The sequence below is a fragment of the Myzus persicae genome, unplaced genomic scaffold (genome assembly GCF_001856785.1).
Source record: "Myzus persicae strain clone G006 unplaced genomic scaffold, MPER_G0061.0, whole genome shotgun sequence".
Lineage (NCBI taxonomy): Eukaryota > Metazoa > Arthropoda > Insecta > Hemiptera > Aphididae > Myzus > Myzus persicae.
In genome coordinates this window covers 330,015-356,250 of record NW_019101277.1, presented here as the reverse complement: position 1 = coordinate 356,250, position 26,236 = coordinate 330,015, and the positions used below count along the sequence as shown (strand labels likewise).

General features: G+C 33.0%; 1 protein-coding gene and 1 long non-coding RNA gene across 4 annotated transcripts; one reads left to right on the top strand and one right to left on the bottom strand.

The window, feature by feature from the left end:
• Positions 1 to 26,236, bottom strand: LOC111028510 (tyramine receptor tyra-2). Of its 3 annotated transcripts, none has more exons than XM_022307179.1 (4): positions 25,658 to 26,236; positions 11,843 to 11,988; positions 7,084 to 7,857; positions 1 to 1,529 (listed from the first exon to the last, which is right to left on the bottom strand). In XM_022307179.1, the coding sequence occupies exons 2-4, from the start codon at positions 11,968 to 11,970 to the stop codon at positions 935 to 937; spliced, it is 1,497 nt and encodes a 498-aa protein (XP_022162871.1). In that variant the 5' UTR covers positions 11,971 to 11,988; positions 25,658 to 26,236; the 3' UTR covers positions 1 to 934. The 3 variants fall into 3 exon arrangements, with proteins under 3 accessions (XP_022162871.1, XP_022162870.1, XP_022162872.1); XM_022307178.1 differs by lacking the exon at positions 25,658 to 26,236 and adding an exon at positions 23,548 to 23,889; XM_022307180.1 differs by lacking the exon at positions 25,658 to 26,236 and adding an exon at positions 16,740 to 17,118.
• Positions 17,462 to 18,549, top strand: LOC111028512. Its single transcript, XR_002603909.1, has 2 exons — positions 17,462 to 17,658; positions 17,775 to 18,549. It is a non-coding gene; the product is annotated as an uncharacterized LOC111028512 (long non-coding RNA).

The following is a 26,236-nucleotide window of genomic DNA, read 5'->3' as shown; positions in this document are numbered from 1 at the left end:
TAATCAAAAAATAGGAAATTAAATATATTAGCGATGCATTATGGACTAAACATAAGTTTCAAAAGCAAATCATTATTGCAGACTTTATAATATATAATATACAGTTAATTTTTTTTTTTTTAACAATCAAATGGGTCATACAGATTTTTGGTAGAAAGAAATTTTTAACATTAAAAAAAGAATACAAGTACAAGTTAAAATATTATTTGAGTACGTCGTATTTTAAGTTAACAATAAAAATATATGAATTCCGCATGAAAAATGATAGAATTTCTTTTACCTGGTTGAGAAATGATGTATTGATAAATAATAAATATAAAAGCAATCCACAAATGATTAGCCGAATACTACATACGTTCAGTAATATATATATAATATAATTACAAATAATTAATAACATAAAAAAATAATAATATATAATATTATAATATACGCGTGCGGGTATTTTTCATTTTTTTTAGAAACGAAGTACACATAAATATATATATAATATAATAAAATACCTAAATAAAAACCGATATCTTTTTAAGTACACAATAATAGGAAAACAAGTTTTGAGAACCGTTTATAATAAAATCACGTGCGTATATTATTGTAATATACGTAGCGCGTGACAAACAACTAGCTGCACGTACACACAATATACATTCGTCCGACCATCGCGGTTGTTGATGGGCCTCGATTCGAGTTGATGGGGTGTTGGGTTTGGGGTGGGACTACGTAAACATGTTCATACTCGAGCGATGATGATGGCGGGCGAGTGGCCCGTGTACAAATATAATAATATATATACATATAAAATGTAGCGTTGACGAGCACCATGGTTGGGGGGAGGGGAGGGGCAAATTGTTGGGGGAATTGGGGTGACTAGAAAAGAAGTTTCGGTGCAGACGGATCAGCGCCGCCTCGGCGTGGTGGCGGCGAACCGTCGCGGTCAGTCCACCGTAATCACCGACGACGTCTGCGTGGTGGTGCTACCGTTGCTGGAGAACGAGCTGCGCGTCATCTCGGTGTCGGTGGGCAAGTGCGCGGCGGTGGGCACAACTATGGACGACGGCACGGCAGACGGCTTCGCGGCCGACTTGCCGAACCCCATGCCGCCCTGGCCGCCGCCGAACCACCGGCCGAAAACGTGTTGCGGGCCAGCCGCGTTGACGCCGCCGACGGAGGCCGCCGACTTGACGGGCCCCGCGGCCACGGACGACGCGACGGTCGCGTTCCGGACGTTGTCGTAGAAGCTGCTGCACCGCTTCCGCCGGCAGAATATGCGGCAGAGTTCGCGGTGCACTCGTCGGTTTCGGTGCGCGAACAGTATGGGCGTGATGACGGCGTGCGCGGACAGCGACAGGAGTGCAGCCAGCGGGCCCGGTGACGGGATACCGCCGCCAGACAGCGGCGGCCACACGGACAGCTTGAGCACCGCGTACGGCGTCCAGCATGCGGCCGCCGTGACAATGACTAGGGCGGATATCTTGGCCGCCCGCGTCTCCTCCCGGTAACGGAACATGCTCGCGTTCGATATCCTGTATCTGTACACAAACACACAAAACGAATAAGTCACAAATTGGGTCACACATTGGGTCTTACATGATATGTCTTACAATATATAAACATTGATTATGGAGAAATGTTAAATTTTTTTCGGGGATCATCGGAATGATACTTAGGTATTTGATTTTTAAAAATATCAGTTGTCCCTACATCGGTTTTTTTCGATAAACATTTGTTTGACAGTTACCGAAAGACGCTACTGGACCCTGTTCGGCGACACGCAATATAAAATATAAATGGAATCAAAATAATATACCTACTATAATATGCAATCAGTTTTAAAGTAAACTTTCCAGAATTTGGTATCTACTGTTTCTGCAGTGGCAGTGGCACAACGTTTTGACACTTTCGAGTACTTAATATTTTTATCTTTCCATTTTTTAACAACTGAGTCTCGTCATTGAGTCTTTTGTTCAAATATTGAGTGTAATAAGTACACACGTCTTTTAAAATATATACAATTTATGACGACATTTTTACGATATTTACTACTCGCCCAACGCCTCAGCCTTGATAAATGTATTTAGGACATGAGTCTTTTATTTTTTAGTTTAAGCAAAGAGTTTAAAATAGATCAATGCAAAGTAAAAACAAAACGAGACGCAGTTGTACCACAGCTGACACTAGTGACGTATTCTATCCATAACGCGGGTATATAGTCACTCCGTAATTTCCTTTGAGTGTATATTACTAAATGGACAGTAGATAATGACTATTATGAAAACTATGAAACTCAATAGTCAATACTTATGAAATATGCAACAATATTGGCTATTGATACTGCAGTTATTGAAGATATGTTTTGGTGTACATAGATATGGATTTTTAATTTCATTGAACGCGTTTTGGCCCCTTACAAATCGCCATTTGTTTACCCGTGGTTTAAATTATTACCTATAAAAATATGACAATGTGAAAATGTCAACAAGACAACAAAGAGTTTGGGTTTTTTTCCTTTTATGCCTACTTCAAAAGCAGTTTGTCAATTATAAAACATACTAACGATGCGATTATTTACTCAAACACCGCAAAACCGAGAGTATATAGTCCAAAATGTTATTTGCGCAAATCTCCGGTGAGAAAGTTCGAATGGCATTATCGAATACACTATCAATTTCGATGAGTTCTATATTATACTATCATCGTATACGATAAGATGATAATATCGACATAAACTGCAACACTGAACTTGTTTACACACGACCGGTCAAGTACAGTTGTAATAATACGTTTTATATTGATGTGTATATAGAGTATACAGTACACCACTAGTCACTATCTATCTCTTTGTCAAGTCATTGAATTCGAAATGAAACATGTGACAAGAATGTGTCAACGAAACGTGTATTAAACATTATACAGTACATTACATAAAGTATAAACACGATATGTTGTATGATTTTCATTCGGAATAAAAACGATAACGATAAATAAACTTTCACGGGTTATAAATAAATAAAAAAAATCGTTTCAAAATGAGTATACCTTAATTATTATCATCGAAGATTACCAGATAGAAACATAATCTATGATTAAGATTTAATATTATATATTAAACGGAATTATATTATAATCACGATGACCTTTTGTGATTTGAGACGGAGAAAATCGTTGCCCTTCGTCTCCCCTGTACAGTATACGCATTAATGTGTGCAATACATAAACGAATATCATAAAAATTTTATGTCGATCGTAATTCGCAAACAATTCAAAACTAATTACACTCGAGTTTATTACACATTGTCGTATGAAGAGCTACTATAGATTACGTTGGTGGTTTGTGGCCCGCGGCCGAGCGGCGACTGGCGAGCTGCCAGTGCGATAACGGTGATTACCTAATTAGTAATTATTATAAGCTGATGTAGTTAATAGTATTAATTAAAATAATTACTTATTTTTCCTATCGTGGGTTACAAGGATAATCGATTTTCGTATTTTTTAAGATATTTAGATTAAGTTTTTTTTTTATTTTGTTCTGTTGATGTAACATACGCAGCCACGCAGTAACAAACGAACGAGAATAAATAAGTATGTGAAACGTTATCACAGACAAGAAGTGATGCGGTAATTAAACTCGCTGTCGAAATTCTGTACCTACTGATGAGATCGCTGGACGCCTGGACGACTCCTTCATCAAGCCCACGCATTAGTTTTATAAATAATTTAATGATTTGGACTCTTTGGGTTATTCTACCGAATTTACAACATGATAATAATATTTAAATATATATTTATTAGAGTTAGAATTTTAAAATGAAAAAATGTGAGGCTGTATTTATAATACATTATATTTTACACCAACTACACTACATTTCAACACACTTTCGGGTGGAGTATATAAAACATACGCACAGATATTATAAATGATCGAAGGGTCGATGGCACTCGCGTTGCATAATAGGTCATTACTCATCAGACTTCAATATCTTTCAGACTCTATTCTCTAATGCCATGGGAACTAATTTAAGTGTCTATTATATAGAATCTTCTAATAATCGTATAATAATATGTTTTGAAACTCTCGTCGGGATTTCCGATCGTAATGATCGCTCTGTCGAGTTTTCCGCCTGCGGTATATAATATTTGTTATTGAGTTATGTTTTATATGAATAACTGATAATATAACACCTCATACTGTATACTCTGTGATAATACCTGCTTACTGCTACCACATAATATATGTATCATACAACTATGTAGATGGTATAAAATAAAAACAGCCTCTAATGCAGTAATTCCTAATGACGACTTTCCCTATAACGTGACGATCACATTGTGTGTAGCGATTAATACATTTTCTAGCCGTCGTTCCGTTGTTATTTATTAATTATTAAGTTATTATATCGTACTATGCGTGTAAATAAATTGATACAATATGCTTCGCCCATATAATATTATACTCCTCGTCCGACTATCACTCTCTGTAAGCGATAATAAATTACCCGCACCCGTTCATTGCGGGGCGACAGTCCTATAAATATCTACTCTCTCTGCAGTAACTCAAAGTGAGCTCAAGGGAATGACTAGAAAGAATTTTGAGTCCTTTTGACTAATTTTAACGATTTGTTAAAATATAGTTTTTCATACGAAGTTACCGAGAGATGGCTTTATATTATTGTTCATCAATGTATAATACCGTTCGACGATCCGCACTGCAGTAGTATACCGTACTATAATATTATAATTCGTCGTCATCGTCGTAATTGCTACAATAAATTTGCAACGTCGCATGGTATGATAATTATTTGTACTGCACTCGAACGCGTATATTATAGGTGCATCTGAGCGTACGTATAAATGATAATATTATAATATCATGCATTAGCCACGGTTGTACGTGTAAAATAATGTCATTTGTCTCCTATTTATAGTAAAATATGTCCTCAAATCGTCGTGTGGTTAATATTATTTACCATTGTATCGCGTATCCGACGGCCGTCCGAGAACCCCGCACGAAAAATAAGATTATATGCACACACGGAAGAATAATTAATAATCACACACGACCGTTGATGCGGATGGATTTAATATCTGATTCTACACCCACATGTTGGCACACGTCCGCATGCATATTATAACATATTATTAAATATTATGTACTATATTCGTTTACGCACAGTTAGTAGACAACAGACAAGGACCGCCGCCGGCGTCGCCGATGAGATGTAATTTAATAAAGTATAATATCGCGGTCGATTGTCTATAATTATAATTATTATTATTGTAACCTAGAATTGAGAGTATATAATCCTTTTGAATAATAATAATAATAATATATCATTACAATAACAAGCACAAGTGCCGCTCAACAGCATAGAATACTGTATATTGAACGATTTGTGCAGGTATAACTGCACATCACATTGTCAGGACTGTATTATAATATTATGGCCGGCGTCGGTGTTTAATTTACTATATATAGGTGCTATATAATATAATAATAATTTATGCTATAGTGCGTGGTGCTGTGGGTACGTGGGGTGTTCGGTTCGACATGTTGTCGCCTTATTATTTGCTTTATTTGACGCGATTAAACGCTATTACACAAACAATACATCGGGTGTCTTTTAAATGAATAGTTACAAAACTACATTATGTATGTAATTTAGTGAGCATTAAGTCATTTACTACGACTCCAAGAAATTAGTATGATAATTTTATGCGAAAAGGTAAATAACATACCTGGGTACAGGGTACACTAATAATTATATAAATAGTAGTAATAAACGTCTATTTAGCTGTTCGCTGCAACAATTGTTAAGGGTAAAAAAAAATAATAGTACAATAATATACAAATACATATTCATAACGATTTACGGAGTTATAATGAAAACATGAAATCATTGATTTATACAAACATACAAATTTTACGTCTTGCATTCCGTGATTTCAGTCAATATTAAACCTATCTTTATTGCGAATTTAATTAATTAAGTTATTATACCAATAGGTAGGGTTATCGATTTAAATTAACATAATATATTATTATTTAATACGGTTAAATCTAGCTTTTTTTATTCAAATTCTCGACTCATTGATTTTCAAGGAAACACATAATATTTAAACGAATATACCAGTTTTTATATGCATACGTTTAGACATACGTGAGTAGCTATACATATTATTTTCGAATTTGCATGAACACATGAACAATTTAATCTTTTACTGTTATGAAACCAAGTTAATCTAAACCCCGATCACGATCTTTTCCTGGTTTCAAAACTGACACTTGGACTTAAGATATTTACCGGTGTGCTTTATAAATACATCCCGTAAATACTAACCCTGCACATAACTCGTTGCGACAAAGTGCTAAAGCCATCTGCTTATCGTTCAGAAAAAAAGCCAAGCGATGACATAGGGCTTAAGGGCTGCGAATAAAATATCGTCTTATCTACTTCTAATATATTAACATAAACATCGCTACACATTTTTGGGCGCCAACTAAGTGTGCATCATTATCGTCGTTATCACTTATCACTGACTAGACTTATATTCGAATTCGTTCTCCTGCCTCGATTTATACGAACAAAAAACATCACTTAGTTCCGAAAAATGTCAAAAGTGCCATATTGATAATTTGTATAGACTCAGCCGCACTCGCGACATGTGTATATCGTCTATCGAGTTATTGTTTTTTGCTAATTCCGCGATGACGAGGTCAATGTCAAAATGACCTCAAACTAGTAACGTCAACCAACACAAAATATTATTTTAACGAACTGATACGACGACAAAGTGTGCCAAATATTGGTGGTACACACTAATCGGCAATCTGAAATGTTGAGAAACGATATCATGTACAAAATATTAATATACTTTACAGTATATTGCGCCGGAACAGTAAAATCGCATATAGTTTTTCAAGGTTTCAAACTAACATGACGCGCGGACCGGTTAAAATACCCCGGAGACGTCCCGTGTAGAACATTATTGACACTCGAATATAATTCTTATTATAATTGTAGGTATACTATAAGGGTTTAACCGTTCTATATTATTGTATACTTATTATGGCATGTAAGTGCTCACCTCAAATGGTTTACAATGGAACTGGACGTGCTCTTCAGACTAGCCCGGGTGGACTGAGGTGGTTTCGACGATGCCTCAGGTTCGTAGGAGACCGCCGCCTGTAGGGAAGCGGACTCTAACGTTTCGTCATCCTCTTCTTGAATGGTAGGAACTATGTTATACTCGTTGTTGTTGATGTTGCTATTGTTGTTATTATTGTACTGCTGCTGTTGTTGCTGTTGTTGAAACGGTTGTTGCTGCTGCTGCTGCTGCTGCTGCTGCGGTTGTTGTTGCTGCTGGAGCGGCTGTTGTTGCTGCTGCAAGTGGTCGGGCACGGACCCGTTGCGTCGGGCTCGTTCACTGTTCCTGTGCGCGGCGGTGCAAATTTTCACGTACACTACGCACACGGTTACAAATGGTACGACGTACAGAAGCGCGGTGTATGCAACGGGAAACGCGTACCGGTACATTTCCGGAGCGACGGCGAGTTCGCGGAAGGCCGATAGGGCGCCGACCACGGCAGACAGGCACCACGTAAGCGCCACGGCCACCGCACAGCTGGCCGCGTTCACCGTCACGTGATACCGCAGGGGGTCGGTGACCGCGTAGTACTGATCCACAGCCACCGTCATCACGGACAGCACGGACTGCGTGTATACAGCCCCGGTCAGCCCGTGCCACACGGCCGCCGGAAGTGGCGGTGCCCAGCTACTGAATGGGCCGCTTTCCCACAATGTTAACGGCACCAGTATCCAACTGCTCGCCAAATTCGTCACCAACAAATTCATCACGAATCTGCAAAAAAAAGTCACGTCCACGTTAATTAATATAATAATATTGTACACATGCCACATGCACGTATATTACATTTAATACTCCTTAACGAGTTTGATAAAAAAAAATGTATTAGATGCCTATGTCCTAAAAAAAAATTTCTATTTCCGCACATCAGTGTATATTGTCTTGACCTCGTTATAAACCTATCTAAATACACTCTTTATAAGAATCTCGTCAGTGTGCGGCTAAATATTTGACTTTTCGAGAGGCTTTAGTTTCATCATACAATTTCGAACTATAATAATTACAGCCAATAAACTATGAAGATAACTATACTTTTGAATAAACTACCTTCTAATTTAGTCTCGGGGAGGATAAATGTACTGACAACTTTTTACAAATTAAAAGTTTACTATGGTATTTAACTAAAATATTTAACCGTTTCACTGTAATCATCAGTTTGGGAGAGATGGGAGAGTGCCTACATAATATAGATATATGCTTATATATACGGCTGCCACTTCCTCAGTAATTCCCTATATGCACCAAACTCGCACTAAATGCCGTTATAATTTGACTGTTGGTTGTTAAAATAGTGATATTATACTTTTGCATCGTTTAGACAATAAGTATACCTGCTATGCCTAGCTATCAGTTATTGCTCGAATCCATGAATAACTATTGCCATATTAACGACTATAATTGCAACCTGCGCTGACGGTTGTATCAATATTGAGAGATATAGGTACTCAAAAATAAACAGCGACCTAACAATAATAATATACAAACGCAATAATGTCAAAATGATAAACGGAACGGTTTCTCTACATATGTAGTCTGATATTGATAGGTTTACGTTTATTATACGTATACGTATGCAACGTAATACGTAATACGTATACCTAGCTATAAACTTAAAAATGAGTATTTTTTTAAGAGTGCCTACCAAGATACTATATTGTATAATACATACATGGTTCAAAACTGCGTAATGTGAAGTATTTCAACCCGGTACAACAAACTACGTCTCCACTACGAGTATAACTTCAAACAATTGGATGTTATACGAGAAACGTATATCAATTAATTAAACATCGCAACAGAATTGTAGAAAAGAAAAGAAAACGTGAAATCGGAGCACATAGTTTTTGAGCTGCATAATAAATTATTATACGGAAGACGTTAATAAACGTATTCTGTTACAAATTATATCACACTGTTCGTACTCAAAAACGAAAGTTTACTCACATAGTCGTATACGTTTATACAATAATAAACGCTGTCCAACGTGGTTTTCGAGAGAAAATTTAACAAAATATGGAATCGTTAATGAATAATTGTGTTCATAAGAGTCGTAACAAATAAAACCTTGCGGAATAACGAACAGCTATTGTTTACATAAGCATAATACATACATTTACACTGGATAATATGAATGTCACTTGAGACTTAATCAATAATATGTTCCCGGATTTTAGCTATTCGATAACGTCAAATTTGTTTTAAGATAATCGATCAGAGTAATGACACACTGCAATGTGTACCTCATTTATCATACAATCTAAAATATCAATGAATTAGCTGTTTTTAATAATTATTAATTGCAAATAATCTCAACATTCACGCGGATAATATTGACTTGATCACTATCGTATAAATTATAGTACGAAATAAGAATCAGAATGGGTTCAACCAAACACGCTTAACACTGACGAGTATTTTATCTAAAAATATCGTGAACAGTAATAAAAAAAATCGCATTGGAATCATAATATAGATGCCAAATGGATTAGATCCAACTTATGTAATAATGTATAATCGTCTGAAATGATTCTATAAAATAATTATTAAACGTGACGTGGTAACAATATCAACAATACTTCTTAATACTTTAAGAAATGCCATACCTGGTAGAAAAAAAAGTTCCTCTACGGATAAATAAAACTGCAAATGGATTTTGTATTTTTGTGTGAACAAAAATGAAAGAATATTATATAGCACCTTATACTATATAGTTAAACATGAGAGTATATTATAAAGCTAATAATATGGTTCTACACCAAAAACTGATAATTTTTTTAATGCTTTTAAGCCCTTGACATTTTGCCAAAATAAATGTAAACCGTGGTTGCCGTTAGTATAGAAACTGTATATAGGCTATCAAACTATACGGCGCTAATAAAGTGGAATCTTATCGATTGGAAAAAAACAAAATTATATGCACCGTGAAAAAACCACATGTGACTACACGAGTTTTATAAATTATAATATAGGTAGATATTGGTTCAAAGATATATGTCATTGTGTCAGTGAAATAAAATATATTATAGAAATTAGTTTTCACGGAACAAAAATGTGAAACGATTAATGCTTTTCCAGATTTATAAATCATATTTTCGTCAAAATATAGGTATATGGGTTATTGCTCACACTCCCAAACTAAAATAAAAATCTCATAATACACTGTGTAGATATAGACATTTGTCAAGTATATCATAACAGTATATAAGTAAGCACCTATAGTATATACTGTATTTCTCATAAAGAAACGTGTTGGACGTTGGTTGTAAATAAAAAACTACTCGTTGATAAAACACTTATATAAACTTTAACTATCGAACAGAAAGAAGTTGGTCTACCTATACTCATCTAAACGTTCGTTGCCACTGCGTCCGTCCTCACGGTTGGTCGGTTTTGACCCTGTCCGCAACGTGTTTGTTCTGCGCAATATTTTTTATTTTATACCGCAAAATTAATACTTATATAATGTTTATAGTTATTTATCGCCCTTGTACAACAGTAAACCTCTCGAGAAATTCGATAACCAAATGGCTTACGTCACCTTGGAACGTTAACATTGAAAATCTATTATTTGTATCATAACAAACAGTTTAGGGATCGAATATAAGTAAACATTCTCCGGAATAAACATATTATTTTGTATCATGTGATTTCCTTCTAAACCATAAACTTAACCTATTTTCCGAACAAGTAATAATAATGAAGTAACTTAAAATGCGTAGATTTGACTTGAATACATGACATACAATATGTAAAAAGTAAATTTTTCGATAACCTAAATATTTATTAATCGGTTGATATATTATAGACATTATACTGCAGTAGTAAGTAAACCGTGCATATATTATAATATATATATATACTCAAACAAAAATTATTTTGGCACAATACTTCGTTTTTTTCCAAATTTTTAATAGACCAACTAGGTATTAACTGGGTCTTTGGCACGTTTACAATTTTGATGAGTTTATTTATTTTATAGTATTTATATAAAATCATATGCATATACATTTATATTGCATCATTTAAAAAATTATATAACTAATGACTAATTTAGTGGAAGCTCACAAAAATTCAGTTATTAATAATATAATAAAATGTATCAATTACAAATTTAATAAATATTTTTTAATAGGATTTTAATAGTAAATAAGAATTAATTTTGTTATAAAATCGATGAGTACCTACTTACGATTGATTCATACGGGAAATAAAAATTAAACAATATAAATATTCATCGCGAAATGATACCAATACTTGTATATTTAATTTTAAATTAAGACATTTTTCTAGGAAGGTACTCTAACCTCATTGAAATCGATTCATTAGATTGTTTTATCCGAGCATATTAAAATTAATTTCCCAGAATAAATATGTTTAGGACAAAACGAATTTTTCTCATAATATGACAATAACTTTGCATTTTAATATTAATATACATAACATAACAGAACACAATATGGATATTTATTTTCAAGTAAATTAGAAATATTATTCTTATATACGATAGGTAGGTATAAAAAATATAGGTATATAGGGAACCTAGTCAAGGATAAAAATGTTTTCATTTGATTTAGGTACACGCGTGATGCTTTTCAAATAATATTAGATAAAGTAAACAGAATGAACGGTTTATAATTGATTGATCAAGGCGTACCTGTTTTTTTATCGTGATTTTATATTAAAATAAATATGAACTCACCTGTTTGATAGGGTGCGCAGACCAGGTCGGCGGTAGAACACTAGCAGTAGCAACGAATTGCTCGATGTGGACACGATCAAAACGAGTGCCGAGAAGACTTTCAACAAGCCGACTAGCATTAGGGCCATTCGGCTGCTAAGATCCTTCTGTAAAATAATAACAAGAATGGTCTAATGAACGTTTTGGCACATGTTGCGGGGATACATTTTAGTGGGAAGGGGGTCTAAAATGGCGTCTCAACGGTCACCAATGACAATTACAACGATATAATATGTATATTATATTATTATGTTATTATCGTAATGCACGATATTAATTTACATCACACAACACCAATAAACAACAATAATAATCGTACTTATTTGATATTGTAATAGTATAATAGGTACGTATAATATGATGCATATTATAAATAGTTTACGGGATCGACGAAGATTGGTCAAAACCAATTAATAGACACTGCAACTGTATATACGATATTTGTGTGCATATTATGAAAATGTTTAAAAAAAACAATAAATAATATCATTAAGTATAAATGTATGTATGCTCGGGTTATCGGACATTGAGCTTACGAAAGTATGTGTTATGTTGGCTAATGGATATGCACCCTCTGTCTAAAAATTAAACGAATTTACCTCCGACTGCCGTATGTTGCTGAAAGTACAGAAATTATTTACGACTAAGTTCAACAATCAAAAATCGTATTAAGTTGGAACACTCTTTGAGTGTCTTTCATTCATAATAGGTAATATATATAATAGGTATAACCATCTATTATTTATACCATAAGACAACATATACTAAATAAACATTCGTAAGTAATGATTTATAATAATACGTTCAATAAATTCTTCCATACACAGCAATAGACTTCTGAGTTTTTTTGTACTTTATACAGTTTTCTATGAATAAAATGACTTGTATTTCATACCTTGTATAACCCTATAGGGTTAAATAAGTTTGATTTTGTATACGTGGTCATTAAGTACTGTAAAAAATCAGTGTGGATTATCTATTAGATTTTATTTCATTCATTTAATACATATAATACAGACAGCAAACCTATTCACAATTAAATTTAAAGTAATTTTTAAAAATTAATATTAAAAATAATAAGAACTATTGTTTATCGGATACGTGATTGTATTATAATTTTTTAATACTTGAACCTTGACCCATCGACCATATTAATAATGCATTATTAATATTGTAATACAGTTTTTATATCTACACTCACACTTCATAATATCTGCTAAATACATGCTCTACATTCATCGTATTAGAATTTGAAATACCAGAGTATAGCGGTTGGTCACTAAAAGTTAATAGAGAATTTTATAAATGGAAAATAATGTTTTGTTATTTATTGGAAACTCATAGGTGCAAATGAGTAATATATTAAATATTAAATCAATGAAACCGAAAAGTTTTAAACTGATTTATTTACTTACAATGCATATAGGTAAGAATACCCACAGATTATACAATTATAAGATGCACCCAGTTTCTAATTTTTTTATTTGTATATAATATGCATTCTTTAAATTTGTCGGTAGTTGCATTATGCAACACAGTCAATAAAATCTAATCTATTAAGACTTCCTATAATAAATTAACAATATTATACCACGCCGCCATATAAGAGTGGAATATAATAAATTGTTGACCGGAAAAGTGTAATATTCGGTAGGTATGTTTACTTATATTATGTCAAAACATATTAAAATCAATGACTATGTTTAATGTTAACATAAATTTATATTCATATGTATCCAACACTTCTATTCTACATGAATATTTAATGGTTATTTTAATTTTAACTGTCACTCATCATCACGTCCGTTTTCGAAAAGTTCGTCTATATAAAAAGTATTTAATATTGCAACTTAATACATTTAAATATGTGATAAATGTTAAAAATAAGTTGTAAAAAAATTTTTTATCGCCGCATTAAAAAGGCAATCTAGATTACAAATTTGGTATAATACATTTTAAAGTTCAGAAATATAAAAATACAATTAATACCTATAACAGCTTCAATGATATGATATTAAAACAGTCAATTGATTTTGATCACATTTAATTAATAAAACAATGTGCTTTAATTTCAAACGCAACCTATTTTAAAAACAATATCATAACATATTCTATAAATATATTTTTTATAGGCCCAATATTCTTTTTTTTTGAAAAATAAACGAATAATAATAATAATAGTACTAGAAAAACGAATGTCATACTAACCTAATAGTTAATACTAAAAACTTCTATTTACAAGCATTTCTTAGTCATGCCTAATAATAATAAACGCAAGAAAAAAGTATCTAAAACATTAAAAAATATCTTTGTAAAACATTTCTTTTTAACGGCGAGTTTGGTTTGACGTTGTGCAGAAATGTAAACTATTTTTAGAAACATTAGTTTGAAATGAAAAATCAATGGTTGCGGCAACCGTAGGTCAGTTTACAAAAATATTTTTTTTTTTAAACGATGGCTACTACGAACTACGAAGCCGTATGAAAGGATTTTCACGAAGTCGTAGAAATGTCAAAAAACTAATAATAAAACTCAACTCGTGCGTTCAAAAAGATTTAATCAAATACACGAATCAAGTCGAAGGCGCGTGTTTGGTTTTTTCGAATGTTAAAAAAAAAAATAACTTTAGCATTAAAATAAAGTGTTCTATACAACTATATTACTCTATACTGTGCATGTAAACTTATAACTTATAAGTAATAATTTTTATTACTTAATGCAACTTGCGATTGCTAAAATGTTATCTAAAACATTGAAATACCTATACTAAAAACAAATTAAATAAATAAACAGAGTTATAAATTATCTGGTATTTGGTTAATTCACTGTTTGAATAGTAGTAATAATATTATTAATTATTATTATGCTTCCCAGCTGTATAAATATCACGTGTGCATCGTGTGGCTATAGTTTATTGCAAGGCGTCGCGTGTATGCAAACCGACTTACGGTCGGCGAGTTCGGTTTGGATTCTATCTCGAATTCTTGAATAGACGGAAAGTCGGTAAGGGTAACCTGAAGTTATAATATCATAATAATATAATACTCATGTGTCTCGTGAACGTCGTTCAACATGTCATTCATTATCACACGGATACTGTGTATCAACGACGGGTTATTATCTTGTAATCCGAGTGCCCTCATAAAACACATAAAAACAATATTATATAAATAATATGTTGTTCGTCGTATAGATGTGCATTTAGTCTTCAAATAGTAATTATTAGTGCAAAACAAAATGTATAAAAGAAAAAAAACATCTATTGTACTTGTACCTAGTTAACTGGCTTTTCTATTAACACGATTTTTAGACGAACCGAGAGAATGCTCGCGTTGTGAACCGGTTTGCAGTTGCTGAGGAAAAACGTTATATAATATAAACGTGGTTTTACGGTTTGGCACATATTGGCTATAATAAAGTACATGAAAAAATACCCGTGTAAAAACCTACATACGTAAATGAGTATATTATTCAAGAGTGTGGGCCATATCGATTTACACATAATATATTATGTTCTGTTCTATACTTCTGTTTCTGCGCGTGTGTGTAAACTAACTATAGTCATTCTAATTGAGATCGGGGAAATGGTCGTGGCACGATGGGCGGTAATATTGACGTGTTTAAAGGAATACGACACGTGCGATGACTCGGAATGTCGAAACATCAATTCTTTATAGATTAAATAAGTAAATAAATAATAATAATATATTAAAAACCATCCAAGAAGCAAAATAATGAACTTATAATTAACGTTATTTGTACGGTCACACGCAGTTGCATATTGAAATGAATAATAATATAATAATACATCTACATGCGAACTAAAAACTGTTCAATATCTCACGTGCTGTATTATGTACATGGTTCATTTGTTTCCATTTAAGATTATTATACGATTCTAAAGTATTCTACTTTATAGTGTGAATAGCTATTTAGAAATATATATAATTGAATCCCGTCATAGAACAAATTGATGATAGCCTCATTGTTTAGAAAATGAATGGTTATAGTTATAACTTATATCATTAAATTAGAACTTGGGGTCTTGACTCAAATTAATAGCATTCGTCCTGTAAATAAAAGCAATGTTAAACTCTTGATTTGAAAGTTATCTATACATTATTCGTACCTTTACCAAAATAAATGTATAGGTAAACATCCGTTTAGAATAATATAAAACTGTGATACTGATTTTTGTTAATCTATCATAATTTTAAAACGTGATAACATTTATTGAAAACCATCGAGATAAAAGTACAATCCAAACTCTAACCGGCATAAAGCAAGACCATAGTTTACAATTTAGCTTATATATGTTTGATTAGTTGACGAGAAATGATTACTTTACCAAAGAAATAGTTTTTAATAATATTATTAAATAATTTTGAATATATCAAATAAGATGTTATATGTGTAATCGATTACTAAGTTCGGAATTCCAAAAAAAATTCTAAATCATTTGTCTTTTACCTACTGATAAATTGCCACGTTGAATTTTGATTATAACATTTCATGTACCGTTGTACATTGTATATTTGTATATTATACTCAGTACTCATTATACTTATATTACTTAGTATACATTTATAATATTTTTATAAACGCAGTCATCTTCAAAAAGCAGTTAAAATAAAAAAGCATAAAATCAAAAACAAATTATTAATATGTTATATGACATTAACTTGATAAATTATGTCATAATCTTGAAGCGTTAAAGTATTGACAGCAATCGCCTTACATTAATATATTACTTACTACTATTATAACAACTACACAAGCCCATTTTATAAACAAATTAAGTGTGACAACACCATCATAAATAAACGTATAAAGTAATATATTGAAGTTAAAAACTTACAGGAAATTTATGGAACGGATAAACAACTATATTGTGACTAGGCTAATCCAATGGTATACAGGCAAGTATACTTGTGGTGGACTATATTATATAAATATATATAGCTGTCCGCTGGTTGAGGATGTGTAACGAATTTATTCTCGTGAGAATAATCAAGCGCACAAACACAACACTAGTATTGTGATATGGAATCAAAAAGCAGTCTTGTACACAGAAATTATTTTTCACGACACCTTACACACTTTATGAGGTCTCTTTGTCCAAAACAGTCGAATGGTCGGGTAACGTAAAAAAACAGTACGAATGCTCGCCATGGCGGCAGAATGGCACCTAAACTGTTTTCGATCACACTCGCGGCGTCGTTGTTCTCTGATACGATTCACTTCAATCACAAATAAAGTAATATTTCTCGAGTACGCGGGCGACTAACACTCGTTGCACCCACCACCGACACTAAAATATTATCATTATTATATTATTATCTACAATCACAACCGGCATGCGTGAACAAGGTTCGGCGGCGTTGGCGACGACGATCCTAAAAACACATACGACGACGTATTATGACTTATGTGAAAAGACAAGCGACGGTGACATTTCTAAATTTTTTTCCTCCACCCGGCCGCTCATCTCTCTTCCCCCTCCCCTCAAACCTTATCGGAGAACAAACAAAACGTGTGTGTGGTAAAGATAACAATTTTTACCATAAACGTGGCTTGTACAAACACAGGTACTTTATAGACGCATAATATACCTTTAACAATGTTATTAAATTATATTATATTATATTATATTATATTATATTATATTCGAGTTCAATCGCTTTGCGCGCGTGCGCCGCTCACGCCCGTGTTAGTAAAAACGAGTGTTTTTAGTTCTTTCTCCAATTCTTTTTTTTTTTTGCGACTCTTCGTTCGATGTAAGACACAAACGTTTTTATAACGAATATTATTAATACTAATATGCGCAATACGAAAATTTTGTGTATGTCGTATCTACTACTTATGCGTAGATAATAAAATATTATTATTATAGTGTATCTTCGAAAGCCGGAGGTCGACGTCGTATAAAGTCTGAGAAAAAAGGTGCAATTATATTAACCTTTGAGCTAATAATATCGGAAAACGCTGTGCACATAAGAATATCACAATATTGTACGATGAAAAAAGAAAAAAGTTTAATGGGTCGACATCATTATGACATTATGTACGCTTATATAATTATGAGTTAAATAAAAAAAAATGTTTGTAAGGTTTTCAAAAATAATATCACTCGTAGGTACAATATATACTTTTTATTCTCTTTATCTAACCCGTGTGTACTGATATGAAGTATAATTTCCGTGTTTAACTTTAACGTAAAGGATTACCGCACCGCACATAAATAATAATTTGCAACCATAATTATTATTTATTATATATTATTATGTTTATATTATATGTATCAATGTATCATTATGACATAGATATATGGTCATATGGATAAATATAATTATAATTACAATTAATATAATAATAATATTAACAACTCGATGACTGTTAAAATAAGCATTTATTCTAATATTGATTTTAACCGAAGACATGACATGCACAATGAACTATACGATTCTGTTATATTTGTTTGCAAATTAAGATGTTTAATACACCACACGTCATGATAAATTATGATTATTATTGTTATGATGTTATTATGCGTAGGTACAATCATTCTTATTATCACCGTTAACACGCAGACAACGGGTTTGGATATCAAATGTGTATACACTACACATTATTATATAAATTATATACAATATACATATTACATAATATTATGCTTTACCTAATTGAAACTTTTTCACTATTTCGAAGATCTGTAGATCGGTACAGTCACGTTCTATAAAAAAATCATTTATACCGTTGCACATTACTATGCCCTAGAACTTATGTAAAGATTCAATATTTTAGTCCATGGTGTTTTTTAATAAGAAACCAGGCCACCCAGAGAAATGTTAACAACTTCAAATTTATAGAACATTTTATATAATATCATAAATAGATCATATATAATGTATACCATATTAGAGTATAATATATAGTATATGCGTGATGTCTCATGTTGTTTTTTTTATCGGGCATCGATTATTTAAAAACTGATAAAAAAAAAATAATTCAATGATAATAATAATAAAGAATAGTATGATTGTTTTTTTTCTTCGCCGGGGCATTGCACTCTGAAGGTTTTGGAGAAGCTGACAACCATCGAAAATCATTTATACCCACTGGTCACTACTATATATAGCACCGATGGATGATAATTACACGTTTGATGAATGTTTTTTACTGTTCAATCCACCCTATACATCCCTAGCTGCAGAAACGTATAATTATTATCAAACGTAAAATTTCCACACGAACGCACCAGCATTTTATCGGGTCTCACAAATAATGGAAATATCCAATAGATTCTGTGACATTTTCAAACGAGATTTGTATTCCAATCAAAGTACAATTATGATACTGTGTTTCATTATTATTATTTTTATTTTTATTAAAAGCCCTTGATAAACTAAACATAAATTAAAATCAAGGATAGTTAAAAAAATGTATTTTTTTTTCACCATGAATCTTGTAAAATTCTTTCTGTACCTACTCTATAGCCATGGTCATATAAACTGACACATTAAAATAATGATCATTTGGCAAATGATACGAAGCTGATGAGAGTTTAATAATAATAATATAATAAATAAATGTGTGAACATTTTTTATCCCAAGTTTAAATTATTAATTTGCCCATGTTGTGCTCGAAATATTGAATTAACTAGATCCTTTATGATATTATGAATTTAAAACAAATAATAACGTTCACTTAATCCTAATAGTAATGTCTACCTTTACAGTACCTACTCATTTTTTTAATATTCTAAAAATATATTTTATTTAAAATATTAAGTTGATAAAATATTGTGCAATTATATAAGAAATATATTCGTAATAACACCGATCATGATTCACGTTAGGTATACAATGCATTCATAATTTAGTATATATTGAGATTGAGAACATTGCACATTTCGACATGGCTGTGGCTTTAAAGTTATGTTCTCGTATATTTTGTTATTCATTTTAAGAATTTCTTAATCCTTATGTAAATAATTAAACAATTTTTGAGTTTTCAGTGATCGGGTCAAGTGCTCTAAATAGCTTTATTTTCTTTATCAAACTGTCAGTATACAGTATTTTTATTCTATACCTAATGAGTAATGACTGTTTACTTTCTATTGCTTCTAGACCGTTCTATACTCCATATTATATTATATTTATATAGCTTTGACCAATTCTGTTGTCTACGTCATTCTTATATGGCATTTTATTAGTATAATACGTACATATACTTGTATATCTGGGCCAACGTTGTTCACAAATATAAATCAATATATAGTTTGTCCTTAAATAAAATCGTAAGAATTTAAAAACCATTAGGTATTTGAATATTTCGTCACTAAATAAAAAAATATCCTGACAAGTATTTTGGACTATTATTACAAAGCTGATACTCCGAAAACAATTTTAAAAACAATAGCTAGCACATGTTTTTGTATGACCTAATACTTAAAGAATGTTTCCTCTTGTAACATAATATGTCATTAGATAAACACTAGATTGCAACTAAAAAATCGCGAGATTAGGTCTACAATATTAACTCTTACCTATATGAGAGTAAAGATAAAACAATTTTTTTTTCTAACAATACATGCAAATATATCTTAGTTCCAGTTATTAGATACTCAAAAGATAATAATAATGTTTGTTACGTTCAAGGCATCATATTATAATATACAATATAATTTTATTAAATTACTTTACAATTAAAAACTATTATAAATTATTGATTCTTAAAATGTTTTTATTTCTTCATCTGCAGTCGACAAATAGATAAAAGCTGATTAATTATATTAGCAGATATAGTTAAAGCATAGTTCAAACGAGATCGTTCGTTAACTTAAGCCGGTTAGCTGCGGAACGCTTGTAAATACCCTATATCATCGTTTCCGGCACTCGCAACAAATAAAATTGTCGGCAGCTGCAGGTAGCTATATTCTCCGCTCGTCCGAAGATCATTATTAAAGCGCAGCACGAATGTTTCGCGTGATCTACACACGTTCGTAATTAACGGAATTGATAGTATATAAGTGCTTATATATGCTTATTAATATATAAATATCAAATAATACAATTAAAATAAATGTTTAAGATATCATAATATCAATCAAAACAAATACACAAACTGATGATACTAATAGTGATCATTGATCATCATTGCCGTGTATAGATCACCTTGATTGCGTGCAGTGTACACGCACATAATAAGCGAGTGCCGAGTGTATGTATATAAATAATTAATATATATATATATATATACATAGGTATATTAAAATATATTATAATAGCAGCAGCTGTCTGTGCGTGTGTGTATTAATACAAGTGAAGTTCAAGGATGACTTGCGGCAAAGGTGCCCATTTGCATCCCACTAGTGAATCCCACACACGGGTTTTGCGATACAATTTACACGGATGATATTTAAAAAAAAACTTAAATGTTCATATTCGCGTTGTGATAAATGTTGTCTTCCCTTGCATAATAAGTGTTGGTATACCAGTTATGGCCTACACCGTATTATGTATTAGACATAATCGTATAACCATATAGGCTACATGGTAATATACGCTAATACCTAATACTGTATACGGAACGGTTTTATCGAAACAGTTAGCATACAAATCGTTCACTACATTAACTTTTTATTACAGGCACTTATTTTATATGCAAGTAAGTATCTAATAATAATATCCACTGGACCTTTTTGAGGATTAACATAAATTTCCTACGGAATTGTGAACAACCCCAATTACGTTCGCATAATGGGAGGTAATACGTTTCGATAATGATATGCACCGAGAAAGGCAATCTGGTGATTCTCTCTTATATTCCATAACCCAATAATCTTAAACCGTTTTGTGTGTCTATATCCTCTAAGGTTCGTTACATAGGGTGTAATGGATCGAATAGTTTCCACGCCGACGTATTATCCTTGAGGTGAATATTTGACATCCAACCGAGCGTTAAGAGTAGACCAAGGACAGTATAAATAATCCAGGAACATTATTGAGATAAATGACAAGAAATAAAAACAACTGTTTTTTTATATCGTTTATGATGAATTTTTTTCAGCATTCTTTTTGTATTATTTAAATAACTCATTGTTTACACTAAATTATTTATTTAATTTTTTTTTCATTAACCACAACCTTGACTTATTTAAAAATTTCATTTTTACAATATTGTTATAATCTCGTTTATAGCTAACATATCAATTACATAAATACGCGTTATTAAGAAACAGAAAAACATAAGACTTCTGCAGTTGATTCCAGAGCTCAGAACTTTCACGATACATGTCGACCGATAATATTAGCCATCTCACTCTTTCTCTCGATTAACGATGCTATAACCGATAGCGAATCTTATGGTAAAACCGGTTAGGTTCACGCGTACATTGGAAACTCAAATTAGGTACACAACAAAGCAAACCATGGTCGTAAATCCTAGACTTATCAATGAACATAGGTATCGTATACGATTTCGAGCATCGTCTATACTACCAAAAGTATATCGAAGCAATTAACCTATATGTAATATATACCAGGGCCTATAATTGATTATATACATAGTACTGCATATAACATCAGATTTCAGGAACATTGCCAATATCACGCGTATACTCCATCTGTGTATATTTAATGCATCTGTTTTTTTTTAGTGAATGTGTGCGAGATTATACGAAATGTTTATAATGTTTATATAACATGGTATATTTTTTAACGAAATCGCATGATTCTTTATGAAAAAACCCGTGCAAAAACCACCAATTATAATTACTTTGGGACAATAATCGACAACAAAACCGCATAATGTACACATTTATTTATGTGCCAGTACCAGCCATACATAATATTTATACATCGGAGTATCAGACCTAACATGAATAGTGTATATGCACATAGTTTACGCAATATTTCGGTCTCACGACAAAGGAATTGATCGTTTCGCAAAATCGATTATTGAAATGTTTTATTTATGTGTAAATTTAAGTAATTTGTCATTCCTGGCGTACCTAACTGACTGGATTTCACTTTGCGTATTATATGGCACTCACTGTCGTGGTGTGAACCAGAGGATATACAACAATCAAGGAACTATAAAAATCTGATTAAAATATGCGGCGATTTTACTCTCCATCAAATATGAATAATACACACATAGTAAGCCGAAAGCTTTACAGAATGATTATCAGTATGCTACCCGAGCACGATATAGGTATTGTTAAAAAAATGTTTGTGGTGTTACCGACGAGTTTTTAAGGATTTAAACGTCTATACATACACTTAATCGGAGAGTACAAATTGGCGTGTGATAGAAATCGATTGTCGAATAAGAGTAATTTCGATCACTCGTCGTCGAGGCAATTTTTTGTCGTCGATGGTTGCTGCAAAATCTACAACAAATTATAGCCTGATGCCAACGTACGGCGACCGCACTTATTGTATTCTATTATTGTGTCAGCCACGGTGCACCGCAGTGTTCTTCGATATTGGTCATTGTTCCCGTTTTGCGCGGAAAGAGAGGAATGAAAAAACGTGCTCAGTTAACATAAACAATACGAAACTTCTACCGGCAACCAGAGACTAGGTTTAAAAAATATATAATAATAATATACACTATGTTCACCTTCCAGCAAAATAATAATATTCAGAAAAATACATACGTTCGAATGTGAACTGCCGTCGCCGCCGTCATACATTAACATGCGATTACGCGATTATTATTATTATTAAACTCATACACGCGTATATTACATAGAGGAGCTTGTACGGCGGTTAGATTGTCAAGAACGTTGATTTGGTTTCGGTGCCAAGGAGACTGGTGGCCACTATATAATACACTATCGTCGTCGGTTATAAATTCCAAATCGTTGGTGGATGCCCATGATGATTGAAAGAATAAATAAAAATTCTACGACGTTCGAACATATATAGGTACGTTTTTTAAAACTGTTAGCCGGTAGGTACGCTAATTGTTACCATTACACGAATGATTAAATATTTTTCCTTTCACACCTCAGAGTCGAGTGAAGCAATAAAATCGCATGACGTCAAAATGAAAAAAAGAACCAATCATCACCAATTATATTACACCAATAAATGAAAACGCCATCTCGATCATTGCCGCCGTTTTAATCGTATTTGGCGCTTTTCGCACTCCTATACGTCATCGACAAGTGTGAGTTTGTCGATAACGTTATTTTACGATCAATATCGATGTAATATTATTATTAGTTGTTATTATAATGTAAATAAGATACGTATTGATGGATAAAACTGTATGTTAGCAGCATTGTAAAAGCCACAGTTACTATCGACACTATACCGATCCAATTTCGTCCAAAATAATGAAAATTCAAAAGCCTTCTTTCGTGGGTATCTATATTATACAGGTATAATAGGTCCATAGGTAACTATTATATCGTTGTATAAGAGAAACAAGAGATACTACTTAAATCGTTTTTAATTTTAGTGTATTAACACGGTACTACCATAGTTCCAGTATAATCTGAATTAGTCGTCGTTATAATAATTATAGGACACGCCATGCATAAATACAATGCACATTTCTAAGAAAAAAATTTAAAACATGTTAAATTATTCATTTACATTTAAAATAGGCCTCGCGATCAATTTTTCCGGTATAGACGATTTCCATGATTTCTTGTAGGTATCCTCCATAGAACTTTTATTGACGTCCGTTCATTGTCCTTCGTATACAAAATATTAAACTGGTACGAAGTACAGAATGCACATCACAATATCATTTGAAATTGTTCAATTAAACGACCACGAAAACTCATTCAACAATGACCGGCTAAATTGTGAACGATTAGCTAACGTCGGAAAACCCGAATCCATCGTCCGGTTAGCGGTTTCGTTTGCAATCCATAAAAGAATAAATTTCAAAAATCGTTGGTCGGTATTATAAATTATGGATTGGGTGGACGCGGCCCGCGGGTAGGCGTAATGGGCGGTTATTAAGCGTTCGCAGCGATAATTGCGTAGGTCAGCATAGTAATAAACCTATATAATATATAATATGTGTGTGTAATGTATATTTTATAATCACTGTAATAATAGTCACGCCGCCACTGCGTCTGGCGGGAAATTTAAAAATCGAACACTTTTTTCCGGACAACGACTTCGGGTCCTAAACCCGGTTACATCACCATTCAATAATTCGTCGCAGTGTTGGATAATATCTATACTATACCTAATTATAATATTATGTTAATGACACAGTTTTAACACAACATTTATCAACACAAACCGTATTCTACATATTAGTGTTTTTTTTTTTTTAGTTATATTTTGAACGATATCATAAATACTCCATAAGTAGTGATAACAGTGTGTATATAGTAAAACGACTATGGCTTATAGAAAAGCACGTGTATATTATGTCACAATGTCACAATACTATACACAGCTGTCTTGTATCGGACGTGCGTGCGGTCTTTTTGAAACTGCAGAATTGAACGAGATAGCGTTTCCTAAGGTAAGTAGTATTTAAAAAAAAAATAATTTTTCAAAACATTATGAAATCGCACACATACACACCGGTGGGAGTCTACGTCGTGACCCAATAATACTTTCACTGGATGCGACTTTATGACGGTTGAAAAATAACAATTTTTACCACTAAACGGAAACATAACGAACGGAAATGCTCAATATAATACCAACGACGTGAACTCGCGAAATGCGACATGACAATGTGTGATACGAAGTGACAGTGGTATTATTAGTAATGATAACATATCTGCTTACCAGTCACCAGCGTGAAGATCCGTCGTATTTGCTCTGATGATCCGGTCGTGTGTCGCTTTGGCTCGACAATAGCTCATCGCGGACGTACAGCCGCGATCGGCTGCGTCAACGACGGCGACGGTCGTAACGGCCACAGCCGGACAAGAGCATTTTCTTCAGGTAAGGGATTAAGATATTGTACAAAACAAAAAATAATACGGCCCGGGACACGGCTGTGTCTAATATTCGCACGTGGACTAGTCCTTCGGAAGGAGCAAACGAAACGCGTCGAAAAAATACAACGAGATGATGTGCTTCGGGAAGGAGAGAAATGAATAAAAACCACCGCCGCGATGACGCCACGCGCGTTGTATTTTTATTAATCGTCCCTCCGGCGGAAGGAAACCCGAAAATCAAATTATTATTGTTATTCGAAAACGAAAAACCCGCTATGAGCTACTTGCGCTAAAATGCGAGCGGCGCCGGCTCGGTCCAACGCACTGGCATTACTGAGTCTCCGTGAATCGTAAAATATCGTTATGGTGACTGTGAACGCCGCCGCTGTAACGGCCGGGTCAGCTGCTCTACCGCCACCGACGC

What these genes read in the sequence shown, in the direction of transcription:
- LOC111028510 (XM_022307178.1), bottom strand. Translation starts at nt 23,589, where the DNA reads ATGTTAATGTATGACGGCGGCGACGGCAGTTCACATTCGAAC. An exon ending in CTGCGCACCCTATCAAACAG is followed by an intron (nt 7,858 to 11,842) that starts GTGAGTTCATAT and finishes TTTTTTTTGCAG; the next exon opens with ATTCGTGATGAATTTGTTGG. An exon ending in TCCATTGTAAACCATTTGAG is followed by an intron (nt 1,530 to 7,083) that starts GTGAGCACTTAC and finishes GTTTGTGTACAG; the next exon opens with ATACAGGATATCGAACGCGA.